Genomic DNA, 26,969 nt, shown 5'->3' with positions numbered 1-26,969 from the left:
AGAAAGTATCAATGACACAAAATGTACGTTATAGGGTATTTCTAAACAGATGCAACGGGGCTATTTGAAAAGATACATGGCAAACCAAACCAGTCTATAAAAATATGTTGCAAGAAAAGGGAAGTGGGGATTTGCTTTAAAAAGCAAAGAAGAGTGATTTGAAATTAGCACGTCCTATGATATAAATGGATTTCTAAAATGCCTGAGTACTGGGTGGCTCAGTCGGTTAGGCGTCTGACTTCGGCTCAGGTCAGGATCTCACGGTTTGTGGGTTCGAGCCCCGCGTCAGGCTCTGTGCTGACAGCTCTGAGCCTGGAGCCTGCTTCGGATTCTGTGTGTGTGTGTGTGTGTGTGTGTGTGTGTGTCTGCCCCCTCCCCCACTCACACGCTGTCTATCTCTCCTTCAAAAATAATAAACATTTTTATATATAAATAATTATATATAAATATATAAATAATAAATACATAAATATAAATAAACATTAAAAATTTTTTAAAAATTAAATGCCTGAGTACAGTTGAAAAAATAACATATCTTTTCAACGTTTTAGACATGCCCTTTCAATTTTATTTCAACTATTTGCTCCACGAAGTAAAAAGAAACAAGGAAAAGTCCCTATCCAAATTACCTTGAGATCTCACAGCAGCCCAAATTAATGAGATTTTACTGACAAAAGATACAGTGTGAGTTTATTGAGCTCATGGTCGGCTCAACGATGGTAACACAACATCTGAATCCCAATGACTTGGCAAGAATATGGAAAAGTCACAGCAAATACGAAGTGCTCTGTGATTCATATTCTAAAAGGCTAGGTAACCATCCTCTGCACTCACAGGTCAGAACTCTGGCCTTTTGACCGTGTCTCCCAGAGTAGAATAGCTGTATATTTATTGATCACCTAGGATTTACAAAGCCTTATTCCAAGCCTCCCTGAGGTGGCATGAAAGAAATGCAAGTCATGGCCCTTCCAATTAAAAAGCAAGAGCAAGGAATAACTACCAGGGGAACAGAATGTGCAGCTGCTTTATTAGGAGCGCCCCTGAGGGATCTCTCAAAAAAAAAAAGTGTTTATTAATGTTAACATGCAATTAAGCATGGCAATCCACACTTTTATTTTAAAAATCAAAAACTTGACACTTGGATTTATTTGCCAATATTTTATCTTAAAATGCAGTGTTACATATTGTCTTAATTTCAATTCACCATAATAACTTTGACCTGAAAGTTGATTTATACAGATGGAAAAAATGTAAATGATTAAATGGCATTTGATGAAATTTGAGCAAAGCGAACGTGTGCCATCAAATGGAACAAAAGAAAAGAACGGGGAAGCTCCCTTCTTGAGTCATAGGGGGACCCTTTTTGAAGCTAATATGCCCCTGATTTGAATGTTTTGATTTACTCCCTGCTTAGACTCTCGAGTATTGACCCTAACATGGAAAATAGAACCAAGATATCAATGTCCCGGTGCTTGTCTCTCTTAGAACACCATCACCGTGTTGCTGACGACAATTGCTGGTGTCACTGGCCTGATCATCTCTCTGGCTTTCATCTTGATCATGACCTCTTCCACCGAGTTCATCAGACAGGTCTCCTATGAGTTGTTCTGGTACACACACCATGTGTTCATCATCTTCTTTGTCAGTCTGGCTATCCATGGGGCAGGGTAAGTCCATACTGTGCTCAGAGTGTAAGATTTTATCTCTGTGAACCTCAAAAACCATCTTAGAAAGCCCTTTGGATAGGGAATCATAAATGGCAGCGACTAAAGGAACATTCACCAAGGCAAGCGCCTTCTTTTGGTAACTGGAAAGAAAGCAACATAGATGGTGAAGAATGTTTATTTTTCTTGCTAACTCTGTTGCGGAGACTTGACATGTTTGTAAGATGCAGAAATTTTAATGAATGCTGGAAAACAGTAGACCTGTTTCGCTCAGCACAAATTTCTGTGATCCAAATCGCATGCGATTAGTCAAGATATCTATTTTGGACACCCAGATTCCACTTCCGCTTAACCAGAACCACCCACTAGGAAGCCCTGTGTTGGGGAGGGAACGGTGTATGAGATGACGGTCCGACCTAGGCTCTGCCCCTAGTCATCAGGGTGGCCACGTGCAAGTCCCTTGTATTCTCTGGACCGCGGGGTACCTGAGTGGCTCAGTCGGTTAAGTGTCCAACTCTTGATCTCCACTCAAGTCATGATCTCATGGTTCGTGGGATGGAGCCCCGCCATCAGGCTGTCCACTGTCAGTACAGAGCCTGCTTGGGACTCTCTGTTCCCCTCTCTTTCTGCCCCTTCCCCGCTAGTTCTCTCTCTTTCTCCCTCTCAAAATTAAAAAACGTTCTTTAAAACTTCATTGGACCTCAGTTTTGCCATCCGACTTCTAGGATTCCTTCTCGCCCAAACATCCCATACAATGGGATTCAACACCTGTCTGAAACTATTACCCTCCCCCTCAGGAAGCTAGAGCAGACCGTGAAGCACGACACCCTCAAATACAATGTTTTCGGTTCCTTGAATAGTCTTAAAATGGCTCTGGACAAACCCACCAATGAATGTCTATTAGCTAGTTTCTTCCAACATTAATTATTCCATACCACTGAGGCCTTTTTTTTTTTCCATTTCACAATTTTCAAAACACATCCGTGGGCACGATCCATTTGACCCCAACAACAGTCCTGTCCAATAAAGACGGTGATGTTATCCCCCACTTCATAAGGACGAAGCAGGTTCAGAAGGTTAAGCGATTCCCTCAAGGTCCCAGGACAAACAAATGCCAGGGTCAGACGCAGGGCACCAGGCTTCAGACAACCAAACCTTTTCTGGTCACAAGCCCCGCAGAAGAGCCCTTCACTTCCTCACGTTAAACAGCCCTCCACACCTGCAGGAATGTGGCCGAGGAGGTCGCGAACGCCCTGCGTGGCTTTCCATGAGCCCTTCCTCTGCTTCCCACACCAGCAGACGCCCTCCCCTATACAACTTTTCCTCCCATCGCTGCAGCTGCTGAAGCACGCCCCCCCAGGGATGTCTTTTACCTGGAAAACCCGTCCATCTCTCTGCTCACCCTTAGACTCCTAGTCGTCAACGTTCACATTTACGTGCTGTCTGGCTAATGGCTTTCTAGTCTTTAAAATTTCAGCAGTTGCCTCTTCTGCACATGTGATCCCTCACCCTGACTTTCTGTGTTTGGGGGAGCAGGATGGATGGTCCCAAAGGGCTCCCCCCTCAACGACTGTCGGTCCCTCTCTTTCTCTATGGATTCTCCTCCTGAGGCTGGGGCAGTTACCCCGAAGCACACTTGAGAAGCTCTTCATGATCCACATGTGTCCAGAATTCCTCGTCCCCCAAATTACACACACAGCCCCCTGTTCCTGCCTCCCTGCCTTCACGCAAGAGGATTTCAATGGGTGGTGTTGCGTTGGAGATATTTTTTAATATCCAAATGACATTTCATAAGATGAAATATTTTAGTCATTTTAACTTAGTTGAAAGGCTTATTTTGGGATAAGGGTCTCATTTAATCCTCTCAGCTTGAAGTATTCTACAGCTACTGTTTACAGCGAAAAGTAATTTGCAAATTCTATACAAAATGCCAAGTAAAGGAGGATTATTGGAATGTGTTAAAGCCCACTAATCTTTCTATTATGGGATAGCGTAGATGAAGACATAAAAAAATTTTTAATTTTTAAAAAGATACTGCATCTGTGAAATGTTCTGAGGTTTCTTTAGGTAATCTAGGCAATGTTACCTAGAGCTTGAGAATGATGGTGTTAAAATTTACAGAATCTTTTCCTCTGGTCCCATTTACTATTCACCCTTCCTGTGTCTGGGCATCATGTGATCACGGGAGATTCACAGATGTTGTGCTCTCCTAGCTCAAAGGGGGGTGATCAAGTTTGGATGACTTTCATGAAACAGACCGGGCCAAAGGCCGAAACATCAGTTCCCTAGGCTGACGTGTAAGGTCCCTAAGGCCATTGCCTCTCTCTCCTCCTGTACCCAACGGTGCAAAAGGAGACATGTTACTTCACATGTTACTGCCCATGACGTGAGCCTGTATGATGCTAGAGTTTCTCAGCACCCTGTTCCTCAAAAATAAGTCAATGTATTTTCTTCATAAACACCTAGGAATTGAACAACCTCCAGATTACATAGCCTCAATTCTTAGACTTTGTGGCCCGGTGCACCAACGGGGGTACCGAAGCGGCTTGTCAGAGGTCAGTCAGTACTACGTTTGGGGCGAACGTAGCGTAGTAGGATTATAGGACTCTTAATCCAGTGCTCCATTCACGAGGGCAGGCTTCCTTTTCTCTCTCAAATTCATCAAGGTAGTTCTGAAGACATACTTCACACTGACCTATTTTGACCCTGTCACACACTACGCCTGCTCGTGGTCACTGGGGAAAAGACATCATCATTCAGGACACTTCTTGCGACTTCACTTGAAAACTTCTAGGTGCGCAGACACAAACCAAAAAGGGTAGAAGTTAGATAAATCTGCAAAAGACCCAAATAGTACAAAGTTAGCCAATTAGGCCGAATCAGCAATCGGGACGCGATGTAACCTAATTAAATTCAACAGTCTACAAAAGGGTGTGTTCAAACAATTTCCCTTCATTATGAATTCTCTAATATAGACACTTTCAATTTAACACAGGATACCGCAGAGGGGCACTTCTTTTCTGGGATCTTCAAAGTTACTTGAAGCTTCTTAAATTCCTATTTTTAAAGATGCCGAGAGAAATGAATGACAGCCCAAGTTTCAAGACAGTTGAAGTGTTATCTCAGAGCCCGCTGCAGAGCATATATCTGTGGTATCACAAGACTGCACAAAATCAATTTGAAATATTCAGGTTTTGTTTTGTTTTGTTTTAATGGCAAGTCGGATTGTTCGAGGCCAAACTCCCGAGAGTCAACTGCTCCACAATGTCACCTTCTGCAAAGACCGCTACGCTCAGTGGCAGACCGCTGCCCAGTGCCCCACGCCTCAATTTTCTGGCAAGGAGCCTTCGGTAAGAATGAACCCAAGAGCTTTTAAAAATAGCTGTCGCCACAGTTAAAATAACTAGAGCTTTGTGTGCTTGAGAAAAGAACAGCCCATGTCACCACTAGACAAAGCCAGCTCTTTATTAAGTGTGCTAATGGAGAAATCTAGTTATGGATCATTTTAAAAAGAGGTTTACTGCCAAAAGGGTTCTGTCCGTTTCGAAATGTGCTCTTGCGCTCCCACGTCCATGGGGGTGTCTGATATGGCAGAATGAGCAGCACTGCAGACATGAACGCCCCTGTCCCCGGCTTGCCATCCTCTCTGCTCCGCAAACTCAGCCCCCCGCCCCCCTGCGGAACTGCCCTCTCCATTCTGGGAATTACTAGCCGCGCTCCTCCAATGAACATCAAGCAACAACCACGTGAGGAGGATGCCCTCCTTATTAAAGCTTACCTTCTTCCTTCCTGCAGCTTTGGGGACCAAAAAAAAAATTGGGGTACTAAATGCATTTACTTCCTATTCTAATTAAGCTCCCATAACTGAAATAATGATGTTAGGCAAAAAAGAGAAGGATGCCCTCTTTATTAAGCTTACCTTCTTGCTTCCTGCAGCTTTGGGGATCAAAAAAACTTGGGGTACTAAATGCATTGACTGCCTATTCTAATTAAGCTACATAACTGAAATAATGATGCTAGGCAAAAAGAGACCTAATTCATTAGAGTCGATCATCATGTCCACAAGATCTCAAAAGGAAGATTTCCTAGGCATGCTGCAATGCCTCTGTGGCATAGGTACGTAGAAATAATGATTCTATTTGGTCTCCTCGGGTTTCTTAGAACAATGCAAACCTTGGGGCACCTGGGTGATGCATGAGAGCAAATAAATGAGGCCAGCAGATTAAAACAAGAAGGGAACAGGGTCCCCAAATAGGGATAATAGTATATAAATGGTGGAGATTCAGGAAATTAAGTCATCAGCTTATGACGACTCTAATGATTGACTTTTTCTAAACTCCTCAAATACATTAAACGAAGCCCTGGATTTTAAAAGTGAAAACTGCTGGGAGGAATGTTTAAAACCGAGAGAAACGACATAGATGTGCCCGTTAGACTGTGGTTCTTTTAATGGTCAGTATAGATTGTCTCTGTCTTAAACTCAACTATCAGTAGCCACTACCCAGCCTGCATAGTAATGAGGAACAGGAATGCCTCTCTAAAATCTTCCAGCTACAGCGTCTCCATAAAAAAAATAAAAAAAAATCAATACTCTCCCACACCTCATGAATACAGACCAGAGCCTGCTCCAGCAGTGTGCACTGACATTAATTACTATTAAAAGGGGGGAATCTTACCCATCTGTCTGTTAACTCTCCCCTGCTACACCGCCTTGCACACCCAAACTCATGTTGTCACTCTTTCTCATTATTTTTAATGGATCCTGGTTCAAAGCATGTGTGGGCTGTGCAATTACTGCTTGGCTGAAGGTGCAGTATTCTCTCTGATGTCTCATAGACACTGAGTCCGGGAGGCATCCCAAGGACGAGGAAGGGTTCCGGCGTTTCGCTGCACCGCATCTACCCATCGCTTCCTCTTGGCCCCTCCTAACTGCATTTTCACGGTACTTTTATCAATGGAACATTTATCAATTCACCTTTGGCGGGGCACCGCTGTCCGGGTTAGGACGCAGAATGCTTTGCACACCGCCCCGTGGGCACCGAACTGATCAAGGGAACCAATTACCCCTGGGGCCCCTTCTGTCTCGGACTCACAGACGCATCCAAGGCTCTAGACTCTAGAACTGCTCGTGCAATCTATTCTCCAAAGGAGCCTGGTCGTTCTCAGTCGGAGAAGCACCTTATTTTATTTACCTACGACATCGACAAGTGACAGCAACGACAGCAATAATAATAAGGCTAACGCTGGTTTAAATTATTAGGGAATGATGTCAACCGTACAGGAGGAAGCTTTACCTGAGGTAGAGTCAATTCAGCAAAACGTTTTCTAAAAGGCTGTTGCATTCGTGCCGCTGCACGGTATGGAAGCTTCCGAGACGTGGTTCCTGCCCCTGGAAATCTTATTGTCTAGACAAAGAGGCCATTTTTAAACACACACATAAAATAAAATCAGAGCCAGCATGTTCTTATTTTCTTGGAGGAATGAAAAACCAGGAGGGAAAGTGGAAGAAACAAGTTTCATTACTGCAGCTTTTAAATCAATGTAGCTTTATTTCTATCATAAAATATTCACTGTAGCATGACTTTCTGAGTATTTTTGGAAAAGAAAAAGTAAAGCAAAGAAGCCACGGAGTATGTTAGCATTAAAGAAACTTAGATACCTAATAGCCCCGCCCCTTAATTTAGCAGACGGAGGGCTAGCGGCCCAAGATTTAGCTTCTGACCTATGGTCACAAAGGCCATCCCCAGGAAAGCCACATCAAGACGCCAGAGCTTCAACTCTGTGGCCGTGAACTTGCATCCCTACACACTTCAACATTCATTCTGAAACTCCAGCCTTCTCCCACCCCTCATTTTGTCTGCTGTCTGCTGCTATCTATGTGCACATACCCCTGACGCTGTATTTATCTCGGTGAATAAAGCTAAAACATTTAAGAGCCTGGAGGAAACCCAGCCAATAATTTTCTCCACCTGTCTCATTTTACACAACAAAAGATTTGAACACAGAAGGCCCAAGGCTCGGGGCGCCCGGGTGGCTCAGTCGGTTAAGCGTCCATCTTTGGCTCGGGTCACGAGCTCACAGTTCGTGAGTTCGGGCCCCACGTCAGTCTCTGCGCTGACAGCTCAGAGCCTGGAGTCTGCCTCAGATTCTGCGTCTCCCTCTCTCTCTGCCCCTTCCCTGCTCACGCTCTGTCTCTCTCTCTCTCTCAAAAAATAAATCAACATTTTTGTAAAAGGCCCAGGATTTGCCGCAAGGCATAGGGGAAGAACCCAAGACCCAAAGCCAGGGCTTCTAAGACCTAGTCCAAGTTCTACCTCACACGCGCCCCTCCTGCTCTGCGGCATGGCCTCCTTCTGTCTTTACTAATTCTTGTCTATCCAGGTTACTGCTGTAGGTAACCTACTGTTCACCTCTGGCCACCCCCATCCCTCACTCCTTAACTTCTAGGGGCTCCAGGAGTACCATCACCGTGTAACCAAACTGGGCTTTTTCCTCCCGGAGCATTTTATATACTAGAGTAGAGATAGAGCCAAGGATTAATAGCTTACATTCTCCTTCCTGACTAACTGTACGAGGAAAAACAATCCACTCCATTTTATCAACATGGAAAAATCAGAGCCCGAGACTGATGTGACAGCACCAAAACGAAGTGTGTGATGCTTAAAACGTCCCAAAGTGGGCATGCGAGATTATTTGTGAAAATACATAGAGACTATGTGAGTGGTTTCGCAAATCTCTCTCTAAGCTTACACAGAAAGAATTGCATTCTTGCTATTATTTCTGTAACTATCCACACCAATTCTCAAAACGCTTTCTGGTTCTCTCAAGCAGGAGAGATCTAAGGACTCACTCCTTTGGTCCAACCCCATCCTTCTTGTCTACCCCCTTGCTATCTTCTCCCTTACTCTGTGCATCATATTGCCTCACCCACAGCATAGGTGGACAAAAGGTTTTGTTCCCTCTGCTTTTCTGAACACGTTGCTGAACCCCACTGAGGCAGAAAAGGATAAGTGGGTCAAATTGCTTTGTGTTGCCTGCATAAATTGAGCCTTTATCAGGCAAACAAGAGGCTCCCGGGGAAAAAGCAAGGAGGGTTGATGTAGGTGAGAAGAGCTGCCATGCAAACAGACCCAGCAGTAAACAAAAGAGAAATAGAAACACAAGAAAGATAACAGAAGCAAAAAATAACACTGAAGGGCTTGTGACCTGTCAACGCAACAGAGCAGGATAACGGGTAAGAGAGTAATGATCAACAAAGACGGCGAGTCAGCCAGAGAGGGTCTAGCGAACCTGAGTTCAAAAGAGTGAGGCATCCTTCCCGCTCCCAAGGCCGTGTGCTAGGAGGAAGGTGGCGGTGCATTTAGAATCCCAAGCAGGGAATTTAGGGGAATTAGGAAAGACTTGAGTTCCAGTCCTGGCTCCCAGTTCTTCTTTAGATGAAGGATTGGACCAGACTTCAAAGAACTCTTGACACCCTCAAATTCAATGAAGACTGAGCCTCTAACGTTTGGTAAAACAAGGGTCAGCACCAACGCCAGCATTAGACAGGAAGAAGCATGATTACACGGCAAGTACACGGGCCAGGCGGTCAGACCCCTCTGGGGTCAGGTTTTTCTGGTGCACCTAATTGCCTTTGCGACCCCGGAAAATCTGTTTGATCTTGCCGGACCTCAGTTTGCTCTTGTGTCAAACACAGAGAATAACCATATGCCTCGTGGGGTTGTTTGGTCCCCGACCTAGTAGAAGTCTTCCGCCATTTTAAGTTACGTCCCTTCCAAGGGAGGAGGACGCCGTACGTTATACACACCCACTGGTACAAGACTAGCCTGCTGGCAAACCGGTCGTTGATAATGCAGATGATTCTCATAAGAGGTTGACATAGGATGGGATTTATTAAGAATTAAAATGTTCACTGTCTCAACTGCCAAGAAGGTGGTGGTAGATTGTGTTCTGATTCTGTAAATCTCGATTTAAAGTTCTGAGACACTCCTTTTATGTTTTATTCCCGGTAACACTGGATATGCATGCCTGTGCGGGTGTGTGTGGATACGGTTGTGGATTTGGGGGCTCCTTCAGGCAGACCCCCATGTTGTAACGCACTGCTGGCCCCCCAAAATGACTGCTCAAAATGCTTTTATTTAATTTCCCATGTCCTTTGTTGGCTCACGAATATCGCTTTGTAAGCCTTTGACTTTGGCTGAGTTGGGAGCATTTATGACCCTATCATATGTAACGTAAACATCAATCTGCTTTCCTATTTCTTTGCAAATTCAATTATTTCTAATTACATAAAGGCATCATTGATCAAGTAAGCATAAAAACCAATACAGAAGAGTTTAATCTCTTAAATAAGCTTGTACACTTCAAGGAATAATTGAATGTTATAGTATTTAATACAAGGAGATATCTTTATTGTTGATAACTGGCCCAAAGTTAAAGGAAAATGTCTGAACCCCATCATGTTATGTATTGATTTCGTTCAAATTGAAAATATCTGGATTCTATTTTCATTTCCTTTTCTTCTCTCTCTCTCTCTCTCTCTCTCTCTCTCTCTCTGCTACTCTCTGCAGGCTTGGAAATGGGTTTTAGGCCCTGTGGTCTTATATACGTGTGAAAGAATAATTAGGTTCTGGCGGTTTCGACAAGAAGTTGTCATTACCAAGGTATGCATGTAGCTTTATGTCTGAATAAAAGCCTGAGTGTAGATGGAAATTTTTTATTAGCCCAAGTTTTTAATTTGCCATTTTTATTGCAGAACTGTCTGTAATTTAGAGGCCCATCTTCTGTTCTAATAATTGCTTGTATCCTGCGCATCTTTTAGTGTGACTAATTTTACTGAGGACAGGGATCGGGGCTCCAGACTGGTACACAGAATTCTGATAAAGGTTTACGGTGCAGCATAGAAATCATCTCTTTTTCTCTTTCTTTCCATTTCTCACTAGGGGACTTGTTTCGGGGGTTGGGGGGTTGGGGACGGGCAGGAGGACTAAGCTTTACATCGGTCATGGTAACTTACAGTACAATCATTTCCTTCAGCACACGAAGTCGGGGATTTTGCAAGCACACAAACAATAGACCTACATTTTCAAGGGCACACACTCCCACTTGGGGCTACTGGCGGAAGATGGGGGAACAATCACCCTCAGGTTCAGAGTGGAAGTATAACACGGAGCCCCACCTAGTGAGTGAGGGCTCTGGGATTTTTTGCAAATTTGCACCCCTCCGCACAGCTCTCCAGTTTTACCATGTGCTGAGGAAGATGTGAGTACCTAGACTAGGTACCTGTCTAGGAGACTGAAAAGTACCAAGTACCCTGCCCCCGGTGTTTTAAACCTCCAAGAAGAAATGCTGTGCTCACCAAACCTATATTGCTAATACAATATTAACAGAGTACTCTATCTCCTTAACTGTCTTCATGAAAACAGATGCATAGAAATTGCTTCATATTTCTGTTTTAAGCTCTTTCCATGTTGCTGCTTTTAAGTTAAGCACCAAAGGATATCAGGCTACGTCAAAAGCCAGACAGTAAAACTTCTGGAAATCCACTAGAGCCGTTACTAGGGAGACAATTTAACAGCAGAATCAGAACAAATATCAGTAGGGAGATGGGAAACAGAACTAATGATTAAAATGCTGTGAGATTCTCTTCCGAATGGAAAAATACTGTCACAGGATCTAGACGTTTGATTTTGTTCCCTCCACCTCCTGCCACAAAAGAGGCCATGGAGGCCTAGAGAGATTGTTTTTTGTTTTTTTGTTTGTTTGTTTGTTTGTTTGTTTGTTTTTTTCAGAAAACGATGGAAATCGAGGAAGGGAAATTAGTTCTTTCCTTCCGGTAAGCACCAAGTTGCAAAGCTCTTTTTTGCTGTTGTTTAAGTTTATTTATTTATTCTGAGAGAGAAAGAGAGAGAGAGAGGTAGAGAGAGAGAGAATCCCAAACAGGCTCCAATCTGTCAGCACAGAACCCAATGTGGGGCTCAATCTCACAAACCATGAGATCATGACCTGAGCCAAAACCAAGAGTCAGATGCTTCACCAACTGAGCCACCCAGGTGCCCTGCAAGGCTCTTAAAAAAGTGATTAAGAGGAGCGCCTCGGTGGCTCAGTAGGTTAAGCATTGGACTCTTGGTTTTGGATGGGGTCATGATTTCATGGTTTGTGAGTTCAAGACCCATGTCGGGATTGTCACTGACAGTGAGGAGCCTGCTTGGGATTCTCTCTCTGCCTCTCTCTCACAGAATAAATAAATAAACTTTAAAAAAAAAAAAAGCAGTAAGAGGAGTCCACCTAAAACTCAGAGCCTAAGCAGGACATTGGAAAAGACCCAACTAAAACAAAACAAAACAAAACATTTCACAGTGAATTTGAAGATTGGTTTCCACCTAGAATGAAAAAACTCACAGGGTTGGGGCGCCTGGGTGGCTCAGTCAATTAAGAGTCCGACTTCCACTCAGGTCATGATCTCATGGTTGACAAGTTTGAGCCCTGTGTCAGGTTCTATGCGGACAGCTCGGAGCCTGGAGCCTGCTTCGGATTCTGCGTCTCCCGCTCTCTCTGCCCCTCCCCCACTCATGCCCTGTCTCCCTACATCTCAAAAATAAACATCAAAAACATTTATTTGAAAAGAAAGAAAAAAATCACAGGGTTAATCAACCAGAGATTGAGAAAATGTACAAATTGTTGAAAACAGTAACAAACTCAGACCTACATTTTAAAAACATGGAGATAATTCTGTATTTTAAGAATTCTGTAAGTATTTTAAGAATGCATAATTAAGTGCAATGGCTGATAGGCTAGCTTCTATTCTCTTGGTCCTGCTCAGCTGTGCTACCCAGAGCTTGGCCATTTGAGACCTAAAGTCACAGGCCAGACACCACATGGCACCGGGGTGCAGCTACCCACATCTCCCACAGCACGCCGAAGGAGACGATCGTCACGCTTGTTAGAGTTGCCCAGCCAGATATGAAAGGGATGGCCAAGATCCTTGGAAGTTGACGGCAAATGGTATATGTACATTATACCTCAAAAGAGCTGATTTCAAAATTTAAAAACGTCTGATGGAGCAAAAGCCAGTCTCTTCTTCTTTAACCTGAGGGGGTAAGAAAAAACAAATGATTCTCTTGCTCTGATTTAGGTGGTGAGCCACCCGTCTGGAGTTCTAGAACTTCACATGAAAAAGCGAAACTTTAAAATGGCGCCGGGGCAATACGTCTTGATACAGTGCCCGTCCATATCGTGGCTGGAATGGCACCCCTTCACCCTCACGTCGGCCCCTGAGGAGAACTTCTTCAGTGTGCACATCCGGGTAGCAGGAGACTGGACGGAAGCTCTGTGTAAGGCCTTTGGGGCAGGAGGACAGGCCCGGAAGGAGTCCTGGAGCTTGCCAAGGTCAGAGCCCGTTTCTTTTTTACACACAAGTTAGAATTGTAGAACAAATAAGGCATTTTAGTGCATCGACGTGCTTACCAAACCCAGCAATATCTTTATTCTAGAAGGGCAAGTTTTAACCCATTTTTTAACTTTGGGAACCTATATAAAAAGTATAATTTAGTAGATTTCCAGTAGAAGCAAGTACATTTCTTTAAAAAAAAAAAAAAAATGTTCAACAAAGGCAGGCAGCGATCCAGGAAGAAGGAGCATTTTGCTTCCTCAGCTCCAAAACCACCCTTGGCTAATTATATGCAGCCTGTGATGAGTAAGAAAGCCCTGTGAACTTTTCTGCTCTTACCGTGGGAGGTCTTTAAATTATATTTGCCATTTTGGTCTTCATAAGGAGGACACTTGAAGGTCAGAAAGAATCCGGTGGGCCCCATCCACTGGAGAAGGTGCTAAACAATTACAGATGGAAGTTCATAGAAGGACAAAGTGATCTGAGAGTCAAGAAAGGTAGTTGTGCCCCTTCATTCAGTCAGTCCTGCGTGTGTGTATACAACAAGTGTCAATTAACCTCCACCGTGTGTCAGAAATATGGAGATGCCCAGGTGCTGCCTCCATTTTCTAGGACCCTGTGGGGGCCGATGGAATCAATATCAACCTGCACGCAGAGGAGCTCGTTGTGCTGCAAGGGAGATGCACGGGGGGCGGGGTCTGAGAAGGGTAAAGAACACCAGTAGACGTAGACTCATCTCCTAGGGTTGTGGTAACAAAGGAACACAAACCGGGTGGCCTAAAACAACAGAAACGTATTCTCTCCCAGTTCTCGGGGCTCCGGGGCTGAGTCTAAGTGACAGCAGGGCCGAGCTCTGTCTGAAACCCTTCGGGAAGAATCTTCCCTTGCCTCCTCCCGGCCTCTGGGGGTTTGCCAGCAATGCACGGTATTCCTTGGCTCGCAGCCTCCAGCAGTTCAGCCTCTGCCTTTGTCGTCACACGGTGTTCTTCCCTCCGTGACTGTGTCTCCGTGGCCCCTTCTTATAAATCCTGGTCATATCGGATGAAGGGCCCACCCTCCTCCCGTATGACCTCATCTTAACTTGATTAATTACATCTGCAACAACCCTGTTTCCAAATAAGGTCACGTTCTAAGGCACCGAGGTTAGAACTTCAACATATCAGCTGGGAGACACAATTCAACCCACAATGACAGCCTATTCAGACAGGCCTGGGCACCAGACCGAAGTCCCACCGTAAATTACCAGGCCTTGGCCTCCGTTAGCAAACAATAGCTTAAAGTCGATTCCCACTCTTACAGCAGGATTACCCAATAAGCAGGCAAAACCCACGTTCAAGGCCCCCGAAAAACACGGACACACACAAAAAATGTGGAGAAAAACGGTTGGAAGAATTTGACATTTCAAAAGACGCATCAAAAGATTCCCTCTTCTCAGAGCGCCTGGGTAGTTCAGTAGGTCAAGTGTCTGACTTCAGCTCCGGCCGTCATCTCATGGCTTGTGAGTTCGAGCCCAGCGTCGGGCTCTGTGCCGACAGCCCGGAGCCTGGAGCGTGCTTCGGATTCTGTGTCTCCCCCTCTCTCTGCCCCTCCCCTGCTCTCTCTCTCTCTCTCTCAAAGATAAATAAACATTAAAGAAATTTTTAAAATTAAAAAAAAGAAAAAAAAAGAGAAAGAGAGATTCCTGCCTCCGCCATCCTTGAATGGTGTCAGGAACTACCAAGCAGTAGCCACCGACGTAAGAAACTAGGTGGCGAATGCTGTCAGGACGCACTTAGGATTGGACTTTCGGAGGGCAGGGCATTGTCTGTCCCTGCCTATATGTCCGGTGCCTGGCACAGTGTCTGATATGTATTGGGTACATAGTAAATATGTAATGAAGAAATTAACGAATACCCGGACCCAATAGGGATGCTTCAGCTCATTTATTTTAACAAATATTTACAGGTGGCAAACTAGGCACTCGAATAAACGTAAGTCTCAGAACCTATTTAGCCAATCGTCCCTCTTCCCCCCTCCCCATGAGATACTGAACTGTAACCGTGTAGCACTGGGCTTGGTCACGTTCACTAGGTAGGAAGAGTCACATGCCTTCATTTCAAAGCCTGGAACTGAAGAATGGTGTGATAACAAACCAAGTACGGTAAAACCTCGGTCTGCGAGCACAATTCGTTCCGGGACATGCTTATAATCCAAAGCACGGGTATATCAAAGCGAATTTCCCCATAAGAAATGATGGAAACCCAACCCAATTATTTGGGTTCCACAACCCAAAAATATTCATGTAAAAATGATTTCGATACTGTAATCTAATACGAAATAACAAAGAAAACACACAATATTAAAAAATAATAATAAACAGATTAACCTGTACGTACCTTTGAAAACCTCCGTGGCTGGTGTGAGGGAGACAAGAGAGAGGAGGGTGGTTGTGTAGGACGACTTTCACTATCACTAACAGAATCACTGCTATCTGTTGGCTCAATGGGATCTTTTTCTTTTCACGCAACTTTAACAAAGAACCTATCCAATGACCTACAATGAAGCAAAGCGTTCCTAAGCTTACCCTGGCATGGAAAAGCAAAGGACTGTCCATAGGGACTCTGAAGTGACAAAAAATACCCTAGTGCCGGTTGTGGGCACTGTCCAATGTTCTGAAACATCAAGGATTTCTGCCAAACACCACAGCCTGAGACCGAGCACCTGAGCATGGGAGACGATCACCCAAAATCATTGTGAAGAGAGAGAGAGACACACACAAGACCTATTAGCTCAGTTGTGATCATGTGACATGCAGCATCACATACTGCTCATACTGCAAGACATCACTAGTTTATCAAACTAGAAATGTTTGCGTGTCTTGTGGAACACTCACCCAACGAGTTACTCGCCATCCAAGGCTTGACTGTATAAGCATCATCTCTGGAGACAAATCAGCTGACAGTACCCAACTACTACATTTAAGACCTTCTCTTTTTTAATCATGGAAAGGAAGCAATGTAGCAGAATTCTAAGATTCAGAATGCAGTGCAAAGGCCTAAAATCGGGAGTAAAACTGGACACACAGAACATCCCTGCCCTCCTTTTGGCGTTGCCCAGATCAGTGCTTTCATCCTATCTCTAGCCTGGTCTCTGCTGTCAGTGTACACAGTTGCCTGGTCTATCAACCAGCCTTCCCTTTCGCCCACCAGCTGGCATTTCAGCCAATACCCCAACAAGAATTCAGTCATGTTTCTCGGTAGTCAATATGCCTTCTATCTGTGGAGTGCATCGTCAGCTCAAGGCCCAACATGATATGTCCTCTCCCCCACCCCCCCCAGGTCTCCCTGGGCTTCTCTGCCCCACCTCCTGCCTCCCCCCCGCCCCCACCACCACCACCTTGCACTCAGCCGTTCTTCCAGGCTTCCTTCTTGTTTTTCTCTTCTGATCACCTTTACTACTTCTGTCCCCTCCATCTGGAGCACTCTTCCCCAGATCTCTGCTTGGCTGCTCCCTTACTTCCCCCAGGCATTTGTTCAAATGTCTCCTAGTGAGGTGTTTCCTTCCTGCCCCGTCTGAGACAATGACCCCCAACTGAAGCTCAACAGCCACTTTGTCCCGTGCCTTGCTTCATTCTTCCACATGGTACTTATCAACCACCTGACACACGAAATATCTGCTCGTTTATCTGTTTACCAGGTATCTTCCCACGCTAGAATGGAAGTTCCATAAGAAAAGGGACATCATCCATTTGGCTCACTTTGTTGCGTCCAGTGCCTAGAATAGGCCCTAACTCTTAGTTGGTACTCAGTGAATATTTATTGAAGGACCAAAAACGAGTTGTTGGAAACAGTGCAGTTTCCCTTCATTTGTTAAATTCACTGATCTCTGCCTCTATACACGTGTAGGCATATTTGTCTAACTCTTCAATATATGAAGAATCAGAATTTTACTGGATTTCCTTGTTCGATTTTATCTATTAACGTTATTTTGTCTTTGAATTGAATCAAACACATGGGAGGGAGAAGTATAATTTTTCACTGCTTTGGGCCCAGAAAGGATTTTTTTAAGTTTGTTTATGTATTTATTTTGAGAGAGAGGGAGAGAGAGAGAGAGAGAGAGAGAGAGACTGAGAATGAAAGTGGGGAACTGATAGAGAGAGAGAGGTAAAGAGAGAGGATTCCAAGCAGGCTCTGCCCTGTCAGCATGGAGCCCACTTGGGGCCGGAACCCATGAACTGTGAGATCATGACCCGATCGTTACATTTTTAAAATTTTTTTTTAATGTTTATTTATTTTTGAGAGAGAGAGAGGCAGAGCATGAGTGGGGGAGAAGCAGAGAGAGAGGGAGACACAGGATCTGAAACAGGCTCCGGGCTCCGAGCTGTCAGCACAGAGCCCGACGTGGGGCTCGAACCCACAGACCGTGAGATCGTGACCTGAGCCAAAGTCAGACGCTTAACCGACTGAGCCACCCAGGCATCCCCAGAAAGGATTTAAACCAGCCCGAGGAATCTGTGAGGCCCAGGCAAGAAGCAAACCTAGACAGAGAGCTGGGAAACTTCTTTATTCTGTGCCCAGGAAAAGGGAAGAGAATGGGAGCTATTTTAAGGCACTTTGCCTTCTGAGGTAAAACGGAGGAATTTCTCAGAGTTGATGCTAGAGATTTCAGTGACTAACCTGCTTCCCAGAGCCAAGGATTTCAGTTCTGACAGCCTGGGTTCAAAGCCCAGTTTTGCATGTGCTCTTAGAGAGTACATGTCACTGTGTGCCTCAGTTTCCCCATCTGTAAAATAAAGATGATAATCGTAGCACCTAAGAGTTTGTTTAGGTTTAAAGGTGACTGTCCTTTAAAAGCCCTTAACATGACACATAGAAAAAAAAAAAAAAAAAAAGGCTGGCTATTATTATTAGCAAACTATGAAAGGTCACCGACCGCAGAGATGTCCGTGACAGCAATGACCACAGGGAGAACGTGTCTATGAGCAAAGGCCATGGGTTCAGAGAGTCGAGGGTGGAGGTCGATGAGGCGGGTGGGTGTGCCGCGGACCAGAGCAACAAGGAACCGCCCGGTGTGGATGCCGGAAAGGGTCGTTTTCCAAGCGGCATCCCTTAAACTCTGGATGCAGATCGAAGAGGAAGTAGCTTAGTGAACTGGATGAACAAGAATTTGGGCAAAGAGAGTCGATTCAGGATTGCGAGAGGTCTCCAGAAATGGAGACGTTTTGGTCCAGAAAAGAACAATCAGGGCGTCACGATAGCTACCATCAACCATTGAAAGACCTGAGACAAGAAAGGGAAGAGAGCAGGTGCGCGTTTCTCGGGAGTGTGGTCAGAAGACAGAGGACGGTGAGACGTGCGAAAAACTGTCTATTGCTTTGAACTGCCCCCCTCCGCCCCCCGCAAGTTAACAGCAGAATGCGATCAGCTGTCGGGGTGGTGGAAGGAAGGATGACTATATTATCTATATTATCAGGGCAGTTGGACTAAATATTTTCTCCTGCCTCTTCCAGCTTAGATGCACAATTCTGATTATGAGGAAATTTAGCTATTGTGTATTTCTGTGGATCGTGTGACACAATTCTTCTTTGGGTTTAATTGTTATCTTTTCAAATCAGTGTCAGAGAAGTCCCAAATACAACTAATTATAAAAACAATTAACGGTAAGACATTTTAATCCTTGGACAGTTTCATTTTTTCTCTCTCAATTCCCCTTATCTAATTATTTATAAAATAATCTACAGCGGGCTGAGATACTAACCCTTTCTGGTTAATGACCTTTTATTTTTATTCTTCCATTTCCATAAATCAATATGTAATAAAGCCTTATTAATTAAGATTAACTTGAAGAGAGTTAATTTGAATTATTAGGAGGTCTGGCATATGGAATATTTAAAAATAAAACCCAATTGAACTTTCATGAACACAAAGTAAGCCCAAATGGGCCAACCTCGGGTGCCTTCTACAGACACCCCTTAGGGAATGGTTATGAATAACTTAGAAGCCTTTTAATTAGCATATCTCTGTTCATATGTAAATGTGTGCTTTTGGAATAGTTGAGGTTATTTAATACATTCTGCTGACTGAAATATTTTAAACATTCCCTTTACAATTTATTCAACAAATTGTTACTGAACAGCTCCGTGCCACAGAGCATGCCAGGCGTTGGGACGCAGTGGTGAGCAAGGACAGACCCGGCCCCTCCCTCCGGAGAACTTGTTGTCTCGTGATCAAGAGAGACACAAATCAAATCACGTGCACACACCCCAAAAACTGTAAAACTACAACAGTGATGCAGACTACAGAGGAGGGGTACATGGGGCTATAAAGTATATAAGAGGGGATTTAGCCTTAGTGCAAAGGATCCACGAAGCTCCCCCAGGGAAATGATGATTGAGAGAAGACCTAATGAAAGGGTAACTATGAACCAAGACAGGGAGAGGGGAGGAATCGGGACCGAGGATTCCTAGTGATTACTTGGATTATCACATGCAAAGGCCCTGTGGCAGAAGGGGGGTACTGTGTATTTTGGGGAAGGAAAGAAAAGCCAGGTGGAGAACTGGTGTTGAGAAATGGAGTCGAATCCGGGGGCCAGTCTCTTCCGGACCATGTTAAAGACAATCGTATTTATTCAATAAATATGCTTCATCCTTACCAAGAAAAACTTGCTAAGCAAAGACAAAACGTCAGTGCCGTTCCCGGCCTGATCAGATTTTGAGCTCACGTAATCTGAAACAACAAGTTTTAGAAGTCCCACATACCTGACAAATGATCTCAAAATTATACTTATTCCAAATGAATGGCTTCTATTAGATGAAAATGATACGAACGCACTAAGATGTGGGACTGAATACATAAAAATAGAGAAGAAGCATGTTAGCAAAAGGACACATAAGCCTTCTAAACCACCTTCTGCTTTATTCCTTTGATGGTGGAAGAAAGGAGAGGAGGGAAGGGGAGGGAAGGGGAGGGGAGAGGAGAGGCGAGGCGAAGCGAGGAGAAGAGACGGCCTCTTCTACCAGGGCCAAAACAAGCTTCTAGAAATTGTAAGAAGAGCTGGCCACGTGGAAGAGGAGTGGGCTCAAGCCAGAAAAGTCAGGCTTTGTCCTACCATGAATGCACCTGGGCTGGCCTGTCTGGTCGTCCCCCCGCGAGTCCAGGCCCCCAGTTCCTCATGTTAAGTCTAGGCTCTCCAGACAGGGCATTCTCAAGCTCAGAGCCAACCCCCCTGCACCCAGTTACAAACATCCTGCAAAGAGCCGTGGTTGAGGGTGGCTTTGTTTTCGAGAGCGTCGCGGCTGAACGTCACCAAGGCCACATTCTGTGATTGCAGGCTGGCGGTGGACGGGCCGTTTGGAACCGCACTGACGGACGTGTTTCACTACCCAGTGAGCGTGTGCGTTGCTGCAGGAATAGGGGTGACTCCCTTCGCCTCTCTCCTGAAATCCATATGGTACAGATGTGAGTCGCACCCCCAGCTGAAGCTGAGCAAGGTATGGAAAAAATCATTAGTTCACACTTAACGTGGATTAAGAGGTTCCACATCCTTCTATCTATCATCTGCCAATTCCTGGGGAGGATTTTAATTAACTATGAGGGATAAATTCAAGGATCCTTAACTATACTTATGTTCTTAAAAATCTCCATTCGGTATTACATTTATGAGAAGGGTTATGTCTAATCTTGTTAAAGATGACAAGACATAAATTTTATTGCTTCGTTGCCATTACAGGACATGTAATTGCTCATGTCAGTAAAATATGGACAGGCTGCAAATGGCTTTGTGACTGGGCGACAGTTAGTGATATTAACAGGAGGCCTTTCCCTTAGTCTCTTTGGCCTGATACTACGGTTGCAGGATGCAATTCAACATCTTCCTTCCGTGCACTCGTAGCCTTAACAAGAATGCCACGGTTGGCACTCACTGGCCTGCTTACTTGATATCGCCAAGCTCAGAATCTCTTTTGTCATGTCTGATGTGTTCTCTGACTAGACACCTCCACGGTTACCTTCCTTCCTTTGTCCTGCCCAGAGACTGTCCGTACTTTAACCCTCCGAGGCCCAGCCGTAGACACCAGAACAGCAGGAGAAAGGGAGCCATGTTGACGCCGAGGGGTGTCAATTCAGGAGGACTCGGGATATTAGGCGAGCCCGGTTCCGGTCCTGATTCTGTCACTTCTCGGGTTCACACTTTGGCTACACTTTCCCACCTGTCAAAGGAACTCACTTAATTCGATTAGCATGTCTGTCTAACATAGTTGGATATGAACATTAGTCTTATGATATGGCCCACAAAAGAGAACTCTGTGGTCATAAGAACTTAAAGTACTACAAATCTCATTCTAGGAGATTCACATCATTTCTTGCCCTATTAAATAAGTTCTATAGAAAAGAACCTCATTCGGTTTTGTTTCACCCACTTTTGTCAAGCTTAGTTAGCCATGGAAACCTTCTCCACCTAGCATTTATTGAGCAAGAGCATTCTTCAAAGCACTGGGGCAGTATGAGACTAGAAGAGCTCTAAAGTTGGGGCTTTCCCAACTAAGAAATAAGAATAAAACTAGCTATCATTTCGTGAGTTTCCAATGACAGGTGCTTGACATACACTTTCTCATTTGATGGTTATAACCTTCCCAACAACTTTATAAAGTAGACAATACCAAGCTTGTTTTCCAGATAAGGAAGCTGAAGGTTAGAGAAACCAAAGTGTGTTCCCTAAAAATACATGGGTAGTAAAAGGCAGAATCAGGATTCAGATTAGATCCATCTGGCTCTTTCCATGACATAACCAACATATGGTAGATATGACTGCCACCATTGTGTTATAGGCAGACTGTGGGACTCCTGGCCAGAGAATCCGCCCCAGCCTCACTCCACCCTCACTAAATGCATCACCTTGAGTGACTCAAGTCACCTCTGTGACTGGGTTTCCTGATCTGCGAAATGGAGAAATAAGGGCCCATAGCCAACGGGGAGTTTTAATACCAAAGAAGACAAAGAAATAATGTAATGTGTGAATAATGTAACGTAAATGTGTACAGAATGATATGAAAGTTCATTATCACTGCCAAGGATGTGGCTCGATTACCACTTCTACTACTAATAGCTTAGACCCATCAAGCCTTGACTACCTGGCAGATGGGAAGTTAGGCGTTTTACACATACTATCTCACATCATCTTTTGAAGGAACTTATCATTTGTATTCCCATTTACAGATGAGAAAAATCGAAGCTGATCACAAAGCTAATAGGAACGATAGCTTGTATTATCAAATTGTCATCATTGCCCTTTCAGATAAGTGACATCCTCAGTTTAGTCCTGAGGAACCCAAAGCACAGAGAGCTGGGAAATAGTAGAAGGAGAGTCCGAATCCAGACTCTTCTTTTGCTAAAGCCCATCGCCTCTCCTCTCTGCCACAGTAAGTTCCAACAAAGTGTCTTAGTCTGTTGGGGCTCCTATCCCACGATACCAACAGAAACGTATTTCTCACAGTTCCGGCTGCTGGGAAGTTCAAGGTCAACGGACTGGCTGACGCGGTGTCTGATGAGAGCCTGCTTTCTGGTTTACAGATGGCGGTCTTCTAGCCTATAGCTTCCCTGGCAGAAGGGGGTGAGGGAGTTTTTTGTAGTCCTTTCTTCCTTTTTCATCAGCGAGAGTCCGATTTGTTGTCTCGCAGTTCTCGACTCAGGAAAAAAATAGATGCAGAAGTCTAGAAGTCTGGAGTCTTTTTCATAAGGGCACTGGTCTCACTGCTGAGGGTTCCTCCTGGATAAACACATCACCTCCAAAATACCCAAGTTCCCAATATTATCGCTTTCGGGGATTAGGTTTCAAAATATGAATTTTGGGGGGATGCAGACATTCAGTCTATGGTACAAAACAAGTAAATCAGCCACTGTTCTATTTATCTGGGCCTCACAACAATGCTTTGTTATGGTTTATGAGGATTTCTCAATCCCCTAAGCTTTCTCTTTCCTCTTGCTGTCTCCCAAGTAAAACTCACCCATACAGGCAGCTTCTTCCTTCATGGTTTTCCCAACACTAAAGGTCATGTTATATTTCACATGAAGATGGTGATGGTGGGCCTGACTTTCGTTGACTGATTCGCTCAGTGAATAACTATTCAGCACCTACTACGTGCCAGGCCCTTGGATACAGACGTGACATGCCTCTCACTTTCCTCACACCAGACATAGAGCACCCCACCCTTCTCTCAATATTCATTAGCCTTATGCTTTTATGTCATGTTCACAAAGGATCTCATTTCCCCTAACTGATTCTGAGCTCCTTGAGTGCGGCTTCTTTGGATATGCATAATGAGATACACAAACACACACACACACACACACACACGCTATAATTTTTTAATAAATCACCTAGTGAATAAATGTCTCTATGCCAAAACGAATGAACAAATGGCTTCTATGCCATTTTTGATAAAATCCTAGTTTACGAAGATTAAGTCATGTTTATTTAACCAAAAAAGCTATCTGTTCAGTAATGTGATAATTCAAATAATATGTTTCAATTATTTTACTACAAAAGGAAAAATTTTTATAAGAACCCACAAAATCCTGACACCACCTCCTCCTTCACTATTTCATTGTTATTTCTGGGCTCTGTGTTTGGGGTTTCTCAAGGCTGTTTCAGCGGGAGGGTTAAGCAGTTACCACAAAGCTATAAAACAGGGACATTGATCTCCATCCAAAAAAACCCCCCAAAAAAACCAAAACAAAACAAAACAAAAAAAAACAGAAGCCAAAGGATTGGAAATAAAAAAAAGATGTTTTTATAACTTACAGAAACTGGGGGCAATATTGGGGCAATAGTCCACCAAAAATAAAGGTCAGAATAATGGTATATGGCAGAAGAAAGCTAAAAGCATAGAATCACAAAATAACTTGAGAGGTCTTAACTTCCCAGCTTTGCATATGACCATGAAAGGTCAGAGTCTGTACTTAGACTGGGAAATGAGGAAATGATTTGTCTGAAGTCCCCCAGCTGGTTAACCGCTGAATCAGGGTCGGACCGTGTGTTTCCAATTTCCACATCAAGGCTCTTTTATGCAAAGGTGAGATTTCATGCTATTGAAAGTTTAGGCTGCAAATTATGCTTAAGATTCACCTTGTTAGAGTCTACATGTAGCAGAAGAAGTTTAAAGAAGTTTTTCTGTTTTAAAGCCACTCTGTGCTTGTTTGAGTACAACTATCATTAGGCTTATGTAACTAATATTTGTCAGGGCCGCCTACACGTTTTTGAAATATAAATACCCTTTCCATGAAACTGTCAGCATCTATATAATTTTTAAGTGCAGGGGAGCACAGCAGTACATATTTATCTAACAAGCGTCCTCACAATTATAGATCTGGACTAGAGTTTTCAGATTGTTCTCTTCTGTAGTAAGGAAAGGGGAAAATGCAGCCTAGGGGTTCTGAGCTGGAATTTTAAGCCTAGATGGTTAACTGCAATGAGATGCGATTTCGTCCTCCCTGTATAAAAGACCGGTTGGCATAAAGGCATACATTTTTACATACAAGCCTGACGTTGCAAGCCTACAATACTAACAAAACCGAAAGTTTTGTTGGTTGTTAACCATTGCGAACTGTTAGCTCTTCACCCTTCTCCTCTGCCACGTTATTCTAGAACACTTCTAAGTTAAATGCAGGAGAATAGCCAATAGGACGCCTGCTGCTTCTTTAGGATCGTGTGTAGCGTTTTCTATTTGAAGCCGGGGTTTTAAATTTTCTTTCTAACTATCTTTTATTTTTAAAGATGGTGGGGAGGAGGGGGAGAAGTGCTTGGGAGGAAATTTCCCAAGAAGGCGAAGTGACAGCGAGTAGAATGATGGCTTGCCAGGGGGGAAGGAAATGGGGAAAGGCTGTAATATGTGAAAAGAGGTGTTTTCAACACAGGAGTAGGAGTCAAACTTCACTTGGTGGAAGGCAGATGCGCACAGGACACATCTTCGGGATGAGAGGAGGAGGTGTGGGTGGTTGAGGAGTCCCTGATACAACTTGAAGGAAGCTGAGGGCTGGGCGTGTAAATACCCCCTGGCAATGAATGTCCTCCAACGCCTGCCTAACGGGATGATTAATTCCACATCGCACTCGATTTGTGAAGAGAGCTTTTGAAAAAAAAATTAGGACAGTTTGCTTGTGCAAACTGTCAAAAAGATGGATGAAATAGGTGTGTACAAATGGGGAAGGGGGGATTGCGGGCATCAATATATTGGCTTATACATTTTAGTTCCCCTAATGTCACGGCCGTGTAGACAGGGCTGAGAGAACGGCCAACTGGAAGATTCGGTTCATTTTCTTAACTGCATATGTAATCTTCAGACTATAATAAGATAGATTACCAAAAAACTGAGATAATCTCATTTCTTCATAAATTGTCTTCCTTCATCGCCTCAATAATACATAACCATGATAATGGGTATTTATAGTGTGTCCCATGCAAGATGGCCTTGGGTTCTTAACCTAATATAATAAACAGATAATTCAAATAAAAAGACAGCATGGGCCAGTGGGAACAAGGCAAGGCGGCCAAGAAAGGCAAAAATCCATACTCTACTTAAATATATTAATAAAACAAAGGAGGGCCTGCTCTCTTTTCTAATGAATGAAAAATGCACTTAATTTAATCTGTTTAGTTTGAGAAATTATTTGCTTTCCCTTTTCCTCACACTGGAGCTCTGGCCACTCCTGGAATTGATCACCTCTGCTAACCACTCACAGTGCTGTAATAAATTGAACTGGGACTCACGAGGCCACGTTTACCTCTCCAGAAAACACCCGTGCCCCCCCATGGTTCCCTAGACAGCCTCAAAAGACTTCAGTCCCCCATCAGGACTCACCTTTGCCCTGTGGGATAGTGACTAGTATTAATAGTTTTGATATTGTGGCTTATTAACCACACAAGCCATATGAGAGTATAATGTCCTTGTAAAATATTCAAATAAAATAGTCAAAAATCTCCCTCCATTGTCCTTCCTCCCCAAAGTAACCACCACCACCACTTTGTTCTCTAAGGGGTTCACCATTAAACATGGGGGTGTGTCTCATTCCCTTGCTTCTCCATGCATCTGCGCACGCACACCCACCCATGTGCATATCACGGTGTTACTTTATTCGTACGTAAACAGAGATGTGGGTAGAGAGAGACAGAAAGATGTGCACTTTGTTTTATTGTTTTTTCCCTTTATATAACATGGCTCAGCGTGCCTTCAGCATCAATACCTAGTGATTGACTATCATTTTTTTTTCAATATCTGAAGTTTATTGTCAAATCGGTTTCCATACAACACCCAGTGCTCATCCCAAAAGGTGCCCTCCTCAATACCCATCACCCACCCTCCCCGCCCTCCCACCCCTCATCAACCCTCAGTTTGTTCTCAGTTTTTAAGAGTCTCTTACGCTTTGGCTCTCTCCCACTCTAACCTCTTTTTTTTTTTTTTCCTTCCCCTCCCCCGTGGGTTTCTGTTAAGTTTCTCAGGATCCACATAAGAGTGAAACCATATGGTATCTGTCTTTCTCTGTATGGCTTATTTCACTTAGCATCACACTCTCCAGTTCCGTCCACGTTGCTACAAAGGGCCATATTTCATTCTTTCTCATTGCCACGTAGTATTCCATTGTGTATATAAACCACAATTTCTTTATCCATTCATCAGTTGATGGACATTTAGGCTCTTTCCATAATTTGGCTATTGTTGAGAGTGCTGCTATAAACATTGGGGTACAAGTGCCCCTATGCATCAGTACTCCTGTATCCCTTAGGTAAATTCCTAGCAGTGCTATTGCTGGGTCATAGGGTAGGTCTATTTTTAATTTTTTGAGGAACCTCCACACTGTTTTCCAGAGCGGCTGCACCAATTTGCATTCCCACCAACAGTGCAAGAGGGTTCCCGTTTCTGCACATCCTCTCCAGCATCTATAGTC

At 44.0% G+C, this 26,969-nt stretch overlaps 1 protein-coding gene across 1 annotated transcript in view; it reads left to right on the top strand.

The window, feature by feature from the left end:
* Positions 1–26,969, top strand: part of NOX3 (NADPH oxidase 3) — a 61,328-nt gene that overhangs the window by 13,220 nt on the left and 21,139 nt on the right. Inside the window, exons 6-10 of the mRNA XM_030314634.1 lie at positions 1,486–1,667; positions 4,885–5,014; positions 10,235–10,327; positions 12,799–13,052; positions 20,362–20,521. Coding sequence (XP_030170494.1) covers positions 1,486–1,667; positions 4,885–5,014; positions 10,235–10,327; positions 12,799–13,052; positions 20,362–20,521 — 819 coding nt within the window. The remainder of the gene's footprint in view (positions 1–1,485; positions 1,668–4,884; positions 5,015–10,234; positions 10,328–12,798; positions 13,053–20,361; positions 20,522–26,969) is intronic.

The sequence above is a fragment of the Lynx canadensis genome, chromosome B2 (genome assembly GCF_007474595.2).
Source record: "Lynx canadensis isolate LIC74 chromosome B2, mLynCan4.pri.v2, whole genome shotgun sequence".
NCBI lineage: Eukaryota > Metazoa > Chordata > Mammalia > Carnivora > Felidae > Lynx > Lynx canadensis.
This window is presented reverse-complemented; position numbering and strand designations above follow the sequence as displayed.